Consider the following 11318-nt stretch of genomic DNA (forward strand, 5'->3'; position numbering starts at 1 on the left):
TTGAGGAACGGGGTCTTTGCACTTGGTCTTTCTGTCGGTGAAAGACGGACTAGAAAGGGTTGTAACGGGTGGGAAGAGAGAGAGAGAGAGAGAGAATGAATGGATAAGGTGAGGGGACGGAGGATATGGACCTATGCACAAAGACACAGATACGTTCTCTCTCTCTCTCTCCTTCTTTCTTGTCCTCTCTTCCTCCCTTCTGAGATCCCTCAAGCAGACACATGTGGTTTTTCCAGATGCTAGTAAAATAAAAATACCGTCCCGAACTTCATTTATGTAGTTGTGTGCAAGTGCTATTGATCTATGAAGACACCACGTGACAGGCAGAAAGCGCAGCACAGAACGACCAGTTTCAAATTAGATCATGTTTTCTTTAAAACTCTTGAAAAAACAGCAGCAGAGAGAGATGGTCTCTCCTTGGGAAAGGCCAGCAGAGATGGTCTCTCTGAAGTCTCTCCCTGATCTCACTGGATGCTAATGTGGTTACCTCGAAAGAGATTTCACAACTTTCAATTCAGCATTGGAAAACATCATTTTGTTTACTGTTCCCGATTTCAACTCCATTTAGTTTGAAGATTAAAAAAATGTTTAACTTCCTTCTACCATCGTAGAAGTATTCTTTATTCTTTTTTCTCCCCAATACACCTTATTGTTTGTGCACAATTTTCCCCCAGAAGTTAAATAAAGAAACACCACTTCCCAATGAATCTTGTAATCTTTTGGCAGTCTGTTTTTGAGAAAAAGTCAGTTTGAGTGTTTTCAAAGACGTGTGTGTGTGTGTGTGTGTAAAAGTAATGATGTAATGGAGAGGGAATGTCCCCAAGGGAGGAAGGAGAAGTGATGTCACACATGTGACATCACCTCTTGCCATTACTACTTGTTGCCCTTCAGTCGACACTCCTGTGTCCACGTGTTCCGCTCTTCTCCAAAATGGCGCCCTGGTCAGAGCCGAGTGGAGCGTGGTTTCTCTGCGCCGAGGACTAGGTGGCTGGGCTCAGTGGGACTGAGACTGGTTTGCTGAAAGGGAAGTGTTGAGGCTCGGGGCCTGCCGAGAGGTTCTGTCGTCATGGCATCCACACATCCCCAGCTCGGTCACCACACACACACACACACACACACCGTTCTGACGCTCAGTGAGGAGTTCTTAATGTGGCATCTCTGGCATCTCTTCTCTCACTCTGTTACTCAGGCGTTCACCTCTGTGTCTTTTTACCAGTCCCTCATCACTCTCAGTCTCATGCTTGCTTTCTGTCTCTCTCTCTGTCTCCTTCTACTTTAATGATTTCCAAATGTTGCTCTGATCCCTGTTGCAGTGGGGTGTGTGTGTGTGTGTGTGTGTGTGTGTGTGTGTTTATTGCGGTTGGGCTGAATCATGACTGACTTTATGGGTCTAACAGAGAGGGCCTGACCTACAGAAAAGCCTAGCCACAGACACACTCAGGAGGCAGTACCTTCTAATGAAAACACAAGTGTGTGTGTGTAAGCGAGAGAAAGATGCATACAGGTACTCTGTGTACAGGTATATTGGCCCAGAGGGCTCAGTGTTTGCCAGCCTCCCTTCAGCTCTTCTGTCCCCCGGTGTGTGGTATTTGGCGTGGGGTGTTTGGGTATGGGTTGGTGTGGTGTTGGGTGTGTGGTGTTTGGTGCTGGTCCATGTCACGCTGCTGTTTGTTGCGTGGTGCTTGGGTGTGGGGCTGGTCCGCGTCACACCGCTGTTGTCAGTGTAAGTGACTTTGCTCCCTCAGGCTCAGAGACCAGGGGACACACCTGACACACACCTGGCCTGTTCACCTGTTCATTAGGGCCCAGATCATCTGACATAAAAAAAAACAAAAACAAAACATAATCCAAGTATCATGACTCAGAAATGCTTGGCCTTTCAGTGTGTGTGTGGAGGAGGGGGGACATGTATGTGCGTGCACATGCTTTCTTATGCTAATGCTGCCTAGCTCTTATTTTGTGTTATGCTTGACCGCAGAGGTCAAAACTTGCTGTTAATTCTCTCTCTCTCTCTTTCCTGCGTGCGCTCTCTCTCTCTCTCTTGCTCTTGCGTCTCTCTCTCTCGCAATCTCTCGCTCATATTAAGGTCTTAATCTGCTTTTTCAGTTCTGCCCCACATACTGCAATCACGTCGTCTTTGCTAGCTGCTTCTGACAGTCTCACCCTGCTGGGAATTCTGGGTAAAAACTGAAGGAAAGCGGAGTGGACCCGTTTCCCAGGAGCCTGTCCGTCATGTGCGCCTGGGGCTTCACGCAGCAGGGTCACAATGCAGCCCAAGTCCTAATGGCTGCTGTGGTGGAGAGTGTTGGAGTGGCTGGTCTGTGTTTAACACATTATATATGTGTGTGTGTGTGTGTGTGTGTGTGTGTGTGTGTGAGTGAGTGAATGATGATGAGACTTCACTGATGCATCGGGATGTTATTGAAAGTGCTCTTTCTCTCTGTCTCTCTCTCTCTCGCGCGCTCTCTCTCTGTCTCTCTCAGCTCTTCTTAGCTGAGTCTGACCCTCTGGTCCTGCCGTGCCGTCCTGCTGCTGTGTAAAGAGACCAATGCTCCCTCATCCTTTGCTTTCTGTCCACCAGAGAATGAAATGGAACGAGGGTTCAGGGAGCTATATCTACATAATAACCCCCCCACCACACACACACACACACACACACACAAAGAGGTTTTATGACAGACACTTTGAAGGAGTGAGTGGGCGTAGGCGGTGGAGTCTCCCCTCCATGCGCTCTTAACCGCTGTGCGGGTTCTGGCTTTCATCTGCAGACGGTTCTGTCCAGCACAAAGACAGAGGCTGGTCTCCGCGGTTACCGTAAAATGCCCCCGGAGAAGTCACGCGATGTCTCGAAGCCCAAACATCTCAGGTCGTCCTTCTCGTCTTTCTGACAGGTCGGCCTTCTTTAATGTCGGCCATGGACTCCGGAGAGCTTTGGAACTGCAGTAGTTCAGCCCTTACGTGGAATCATAATCTCTGCTCCAACCCACGCAATCCCCTGCGTCTCGGACATGCTCCGAGACGACATCTGCCTGTGGTGTGTCTGTCATCCTAATAGCTTGACCTGTCTCCATGGTAACCGAGTTGGGCCAGCGTTGAGCTCTGCCTTTAAACGCATTTATTTGTTATTTATTTAATTTACAAAGTGTGATTGAGTGAGTCGACCCAGCCTTCTGGGGGGGGGGGGGGGGGTCAGTCAGAGCTGTATAGGAAAAGGTGCGCTGGCCTGATCTGGGAACAGGGACAGGGAGCGGGTGAGGGAGGAGGCACCTCACCTCTCCTCCACTCGGGCCCTCCGTGCTCTTCTCTGCTGCACGTGTTAATAATGACGTGGGAGTTGAACTCGGAAAGTGGCGTGTGCGCCTCTGCTGGCGGAGCGCCACCACTGTGCCTCCTTCTCTTATCTGAGCCTTTCTGTTCTCCTGCCGCTCACCGAGCCTGTGTGTAAGGCAGAGCACAGTGACCATAGCCAACCTGTGTGTGTGTGTGTGTGTGTTTGTGTGTGTGTGTGTGTGTGTGTGTTTCAGGCCCACTGTCTCGGAGCCCGTGTGAGCTGCTGACCGTGGACGGAGCTCACCCCGTCCAGGCGCTGCTGAAGAGCTACGCCGTCCAATCAGGTTGCTCCAGCCGTGGGACCATTGCCCTCCCTCAGGAAGTACATGTCATCAACCTTCGCCACAGCGCTGGACAGAAACCGGCAGAGGTACAGCGGTCTGCCTCGGTCCACCGCTCTGCTAGAACGGATTCTCTTAATACCTGACCCCTCCACACTCCTCCTGACCCCTCCTGACTCTGGATACGAACATCTCCCATTTACTGAAAATGTTACTCCTTCACTGGGTCTTCCCAACTTTCCCTCTGATTCCTTGTATATTCCTTTCTAATCACTGTAACTGTAGTAGTGTCTCTAGTCCACTGTGACTGTCTCCACCTAAGTCCCCCGCTCCTCGCTCCCAGTTCCCAGTCTCCTCCTTGACTGTTTCACTGTCCCTGCTACCATCTCTCTTAGTCACCGTTAAGTGGCGGGACATTTATTTTTTTTAAACAGCTGTTGTGTGTTGGTGTCGGTTGCCCTCGGCCCACTCCTGCCCAGAGCCTAGCACACCCCGCGGCGTTGACACTGTCAAGTGCATCTTAGAATACGGGAGCTTGTATCTTCACACATTCCTGACACGCTGCACTAACGTGATTGGCAAGGTGTTTACCACAGAACACAGATTGACCCACAACACACTGTACATGACACTGTACACAACACTGTACGTAGCACACCACACTGTACATGACACACAACACTGTTTGTACGCCCCTATCAGACTAGAGTCCCAGGTAGCATGTTTGGAGTAGTGTCTCTTCCGTCAGGGCGTTTTCCAGACCTGCCTGGTACAGTGGCGTTCTAATCTTGTCAGCCTGTGCCATGACAGTTGTGAATGTCCCCCACCTGTACTCAGCTTGGGAATGGGAGCACACGGAACAAACCCGGCACCTGGATAAATAGCACCATCAGCTGCCAGATGTTTCCGTTAGCGTGATGAATGAAATCTCATTTCCCTGCTTGTTTTGATCGCACTTTTCCCCAAACGCAGAGGTGAGTAGAACGTTCTGGAGACTCAGGTGATCCGCAGCTCCCCAACACAGGCGCAAGGCGCAGGGTCTGTTGGGCTGGAAGAGGCCGGCACTCACATCACTTCTTAAACGCGAGCTTGTGTTCGACAGGTTTAATGTGATCGTGGTTTTCTGAGACAAAAAAACCCAACTTTCTATCTTTTAAAAAAGAATACTGTGACGTGGAATATTTGTTACCTTCCCTCGTAGATAAAGACAGCATTAGTGAGAGTGTGTTTTCCACTGTCAGGATAAATGTGGTTGCAGCGTGTGGGGGGGTAAGGATCAGGTTAGTTCTGTCTCAGCCTGCTACGGGGGCGTAGGGAGCATGTTCTGGGCATTACGGGCTGGCGGGAGTTAGTTAAGAGGCTGTCGGACTGTGATTGGAAAGGGAGCCATCGGCTTCGGAGCCGTAAGCGCGCAGCGACCATCGGGGTAATAGATGTTGGAACTACTAGCCGACCTTTCTGGACGAGAAGCCCTCCGATTTTGGAGATATTTGTAAACACTGTTTACTTTTATTTTTGTGGGGCTCTGCAGTTGGAGCTTGCACTCACCCAGCCCCACATGCGCGCGCGCGCACACACACAAATAAACAATACTGTCCTTAGTTCTATTGTTGAGCAACTGAGTTTTAAAGAGGAAAAACTATACGGTGGAAAAAATTGAGATGGCCCGTCGAGTTTTCAGTCTGCACACGTCCCAAAAATAACAGTGGCGGGCCTCGAGTAAGGGAGCTAGAATTCAGTGGTTTTACATAGCGGAGAGGGAGGGATGAGGACAGAGGGAGGGAGAGAGAGACCGAGAGGGATATGAGAGGAGGAAGGAAGGAAGGAAAGTATATCTTGGCTATAGGGCTGTGTTTGTTAGCCTCGGTCAGCTGTGCGACTCGAGCAAGGGTCTGGTTGTGCTCGGGCGGTAGCGTGGGCACCGTCTCCCGCCTCTGCCCTCGCAGTCCCGCCGGCTGCGTGGGCTCCAACCTGCACCTCTCATCCCCAGGAGTCAGGACGGCAAATGCAGGCTGGTTCCAGAGAAAGAGCAACGCGTCAGATTCCCTATCCTTATTAATCAAGCAAGATCGGCCTTTGAAAAAAGTGCCTCCGAAATGTCCCTTTTGTTCCTTTGCCGGTCAGGGAATGATTGAGTGAGTCGTGGTTTCTTTTTTAGTCACATCTCCCACTCCCATGTTCCCCGAAGTGTGGGACCGTGCCGGCTAAGATGTTATTTTCCTTGGGGATTAGTGCCAGCCAATCAGATGGCACCACACGCTCTGTTTACTTGGCCTGTGCTATGACTCACCGGTCCCAGTATCTGACCCCGCCCACTGGGATATGCTTCATCATGACTTTTGATTGGTTTGAGGCCCAGGGCCAGAGATGTTTGGGAAAACATGTGTGGACTAGCCATTGGCTCTGGTCGGACTCTGAAAACACACAGCTCTCTTCCTGTGGCAGATAAAACTATTTCTTTCTTTGTTGTAACCCATAAGGTGATTAGTTTAGCACTTTTGTTGGCTGAGGAAAGTGTTCGCTTCTAGTGCCATTGTTGTGTGTTTGCGTTTGTTGCTTGGCAGCAGGGCTTCACTTTTCCTCGCTGCTGTGTCTGCAACTGAGTATTCGGGACAAAACATTGAATGATGTCCAGTCTGAGGAGGCCTGCTGGAGCTGAAGTAGCCATCTAGGTCTCTTATTTACGCCGGTGCCTGTGCACGCGCCGTTACTGTTTCTGAGATGTTTGCAGACATGTTTTAGACTGTGGTGACATGCGAGAGCTCTCTGCACATTGAGGACGAAGGCAGAGTAAACGTTCCTCCCCTGATATCGGCCCCGATCCCAAATGTCTTTCCCAGTAGGGACTTCCACGATTCCACTGTTGTGTAAACCGCGGCACGCATCTGAGCCCTGGAGGGGAGCGGATCCTCACAAAGCCACTTTTGTCTATACACACACGGACAGATAAGGCTGTTCCCCTCAGCACATTCCGACCCTCAGGTATTTGTTGGACTCCGATATCTCCTGTCCAATTATTGTGCTTTCTGATTGGAAGTTGAGATTGGGAGTGCTCGGAACAAAAGGCAAGATGATGACCTTTGGCATACACACATGCGCAGGGGGGATCTTTGGAATATAAAGACCAGCATGTAATCGCAGCCACACGCCTGAAACTGGAGGCCCCTTCATATCTCTCTCTCTCACACACACACACACACACACACACACACACACACACAGAGACAAAGGGTCTCTGAAGCACCGTTAATCTAGCTAGGTGACGTTGTTTCCAAGTCTCTTGGTCATTTCTCTCTCTAAGACCCTTTTGTGGCTGGGTGTTTCCGTTGGCCCGGTTCTCCCGGTTCTGCTCTGACCCAGGAGCCCCAGGAGCCAGGCTGCATACAATGGCCTGCCCAAGGAGGCCGTGGAGCGGTTGCGTGGTTGCGTGGTCTTCCCCGGGAGGTTGGAGGGGGGGCAGCGCCCTTGTAGCTCTCATTCTGTTTGTGGGGGTCTCAGGAGGCCCAAACTCTATTAATTTGGTGCTCCACTTCAGTGTGAGCTCACACTGACATTCTTTCACCTTTTCTTTGGCCTTTAACCCCAGGATTAAAAAAAAAGAAGCGTTGTCTTGTTAAATGGATAGATTGTGTAACGTGAGCAACGGCGTCCTTCCCCGGAGGCCAGTGGCCTGGCCTGAGCACAACACGCACGACACTTTTGTCCTTGAAATGCTCAGCAGTGTTCGCGCGGCTGGGATTTCACACCACATCCCCCCACCCCCAACCCCCTCCTCCCAGAACTGTTTGTTTTGGGCTGGGTCCAGACGTTCCCCAATCCCGGGGTGTGCCGCGCTCTCCGCGTGTGACTGGAGCTCACTGATTTACTGGCCTGTGGAGCTCCGCCGTACCGGAGCTCTGCGGTGTGAGGACAGGCTTTGGTGCAACAACTCTCCGAAGCCCGGTTCGCCTGCGCGGCCTGGGGGCCCGAGGAGGGGTAACTCTCCACCCGGGGCTGGGGATGGAGCGGGGTGGGGCAGTGTTGGCCTTGGGCCTAGGGCTCCAGGGGTGGAGGTGGAGATTAGCAGCTCTCTGGAAGAGATAAGCCTGCAAGGACTTCTGGGAAAGTGACCACAAAGCCTTGGCATTAACTCCGCCCACCTGAGAAACGGGCACAGATGTGGCCATCTGGAAACACACACCCACACTTCAAACACACATCAAACATGCTTCACTGCTGCACGTACTCAGAAACACACACACACACACAGGCACTTCAAAGAAGCATCAAATACACTTTGACACTGATGCTCTCTGACAATCTCTGACCAATCACGCTTAAACGCTGACAGTCTCTCTCTCACACACACACACTCTCTCACACACACACACAGCGTCCTTCAGCCGTGCCCAGCAGGCTGACTGTGCCAGGGTTGGTTTCATGTGTCCAGGCGCCACTGGCCTTCGGCAACAGATGGGCTAGATCCTTCAAGACATAAACAATTCAGCACTGATCTGATTTACAGCTTCAGACCCCAAGGCTGGAAGGCTGTATAGGCCTCCCCTCCCCTCTCTGTAACGCACCCCACCATCCCCACTGTAAATGCAACAGGGAATTTTATTCCGCATATTTTTTGACAGTTGGGGTGGGGGAGCCGTTGGACGTAATTGATGTCGATGCACGACTCTGGATGCGTAATGTGGTATTTTTGCGATGTAGCGTTCTCGAGCTGTGAGAGTTTATTTCAGAGTAAATTGCACGTTTATTATTAGGAGTGTTTGCTGGTTAAACTGCGACCTCCATCTTTACCGACAGAGCTGTTAGTGGAGTTGCCGTATAATTGACCCCTGCAGGGTTAAAGAACGTGACCTTGGAAGCCTCCTGTCTCTCACAAAGCCTCCCTACTTAATAATGATGGCAACCACTTGCCCTCTAGGTTGAGTGAAAGTGTGTGTGTGTGTGTTTGGGGGAGTGGACAGCATGCTTCTGAACTTTGTGAGGGAAGTTCATAGGTCTAATTCTCTTTTGTTTAAAATGGCATTCTCCATGTTTTTGTTGGAGCTGGCCCTGGCCGTGTGTGTAGGGAGTGCTGGTGGGTGTGTGTGGTTACGGGAAGATCGCTCTCTCTTCACACACTGTCCCGGACCCGCACCTACCAGGCCCGGATGTGTGGAGCGTGACATTCTCGGTGGAGAAAGTGCGTGTGCGGTGAGACATGTTTTACGTTCGCGCTGCCCCCCTCTCCGGATCCCCCTGACTGGATCGCTTGCCGCCACATGCGGCAGTTTGGGCTGCACAAACCCAGCGATCCCAAATGCTCCCCAAAACAACAAAACATTCCTTCCTTTGGTAGGTGAATTTGCGAAACATCCTGGCAATGTTTTCTGCATAGGTCACGAACTCTGAAGGTTAACGTCTGTTCATCAGCGTCTCTCCACGTGGGCGGTGAGATTGTGGCGCTCTGACTGGTTTGCGTCACGTGACCGTCGGCGCCGAGGAGGAGTGGACCGCAATCTTTCACCGGATGTAGTCATTTCATCCCTGATTGTCACTAACGAGATACTGAAAGCACAGTTTCATCCAGGCCATTGTGTACTGCAACACACACAGATTTGAAAGAAAGAGGACAGGAAAAGGGAAAAAAACCCAGGAAGTGAAGGAAACCCTTTCAGCTGGGCGAGAGTGGATGTGCAGTGAAATATCAGTAGTTTAAGTTCATCTACTTCTCATCAAAACAGGAGACTTGATGGTGCCTAAAAACATTTGAACAGTACGTACGTACACACACACGCGCGCACACACACACACACACAGCAGCAGCAGCTGCAAGGTGTCGGGGCTGCCTCAACAAGCACATTAAACTAACATCCTCATGTGAAACTCTTCGTAAGTACAGCCCCTTCCCACTTGTCAAACACGCACAGATTCAGCACACACACACACACACATTCATTTTCATTTTAACTGCACAACTGCCCATATGTAAATGAATGGTTTCCTGCCTCTCTCTCTCTCTCTCTCTCTCTCTCTCTCCTCCTCCTCCTCTAACATGCCTGGGGCTGTGGTCTTCTGTCTCTTTAATAACAGAGGGAAGTGCTCAGCTGTGCGGGGCAAGTTGCATGTCCACACTTCAAGGGCACTGTGCTGCGCTGCTCCCACACTGGTGTCTCTCCCAGTATATCACTCATACCTACAAACCAGCGCAACGTCGCCCCGCTCAGAGCCGCGCGTGCTCGCATGGAGACACAACCAACAGTATGGGGGTGGGTGGGTGGGCGGGGTTTGGCTGGTTGTGAGAGAGCGTGTCGTCGCTGACAGGCACTTGGAGGACAAGTGATTTAAAGAAGGACACAATGATGTCAGCAGGGCAGTGGAATGCTGTGTTGGCAGGACAGCGACTGTGGGACGCTCCGAGCAGTCTTCCACGTGTCCTCGACGGAGCAAGGCTCTCAGCTAGCTTATCTAAAGATCAGCACACTGAGCCCTGCAGTCTTGGTCCTCCATACCTCAGAAAGCCTGGACATATCCCAGGTGGAGTTTGATACCTCTGAACCTGCCTGTGGACACGTCCCAGGTGGACTGTGATAACGTTAGTCCTGGCTGGTGGACACGTCCCAGGTGGACTGTGATAACGTTAGTCCTGGCTGGTGGACACGTCCCAGGTGGACTGTGATAACGTTAGTCCTGGCTGGTGGACACGTCCCAGGTGGACTGTGATAACGTTAGTCCTGGCTGGTGGATACGTCCCAGGTGGACTGTGATAACGTTAGTCCTGGCTGGTGGACACGTCCCAGGTGGACTGTGATACCGTTAGTCCTGGCTGGTGTACACGTCCCAGGTGGACTGTGATACCGTTAGTCCTGGCTGGTGGACACGTCCCAGGTGGACTGTGATACCGTTAGTCCTGGCTGGTGGACACGTCCCAGGTGGACTGTGATACCGTTAGTCCTGGCTGGGGGACACGTCCCAGGTGGACTGTGATAACGTTAGTCCTGGCTGGTGGACACGTCCCAGGTGGACTGTGCTAACGTTAGTCCTGGCTGGTGGACACGTCCCAGGTGGACTGTGCTAACGTTAGTCCTGGCTGGTGGACACGTCCCAGGTGGACTGTGATACCGTTAGTCCTGGCTGGGGGACACGTCCCAGGTGGACTGTGATACCGTTAGTCCTGGCTGGTGGACACGTCCCAGGTGGACTGTGATACCGTTAGTCCTGGCTGGTGGACACGTCCCAGGTGGACTGTGATACCGTTAGTCCTGGCTGGTGGACACGTCCCAGGTGGACTGTGATAACGTTAGTCCTGGCTGGTGGACACGTCCCAGGTGGACTGTGATAACGTTAGTCCTGGCTGGTGGACACGTCCCAGGTGGACTGTGATAACGTTAGTCCTGGCTGGTGGACACGTCCCAGGTGGACTGTGATACCGTTAGTCCTGGCTGGTGGACACGTCCCAGGTGGACTGTGATACCGTTAGTCCTGGCTGGTGGACACGTCCCAGGTGGACTGTGATACCGTTAGTCCTGGCTGGGGGACACGTCCCAGGTGGACTGTGATAACGTTAGTCCTGGCTGGGGGACACGTCCCAGGTGGACTGTGCTAACGTTAGTCCTGGCTGGTGGACACGTCCCAGGTGGACTGTGCTAACGTTAGTCCTGGCTGGTGGACACGTCCCAGGTGGACTGTGATACCGTTAGTCCTGGCTGGGGGACACGTCCCAGGTGGACTGTG

General features: G+C 51.9%; 1 protein-coding gene across 3 annotated transcripts in view; it reads left to right on the top strand.

The window, feature by feature from the left end:
* Window positions 1–11318, top strand: part of tgfbr3 (transforming growth factor, beta receptor III) — a 67147-nt gene that overhangs the window by 16839 nt on the left and 38990 nt on the right. For all 3 annotated transcript variants that reach the window (XM_035524145.1, XM_035524146.1, XM_027026342.2), the window contains one exon: window positions 3525–3700. In XM_035524145.1, the coding sequence (XP_035380038.1) occupies window positions 3525–3700 (176 nt within the window). The remainder of the gene's footprint in view (window positions 1–3524; window positions 3701–11318) is intronic.

Source organism: Electrophorus electricus, chromosome 3, assembly GCF_013358815.1.
Source record: "Electrophorus electricus isolate fEleEle1 chromosome 3, fEleEle1.pri, whole genome shotgun sequence".
NCBI lineage: Eukaryota > Metazoa > Chordata > Actinopteri > Gymnotiformes > Gymnotidae > Electrophorus > Electrophorus electricus.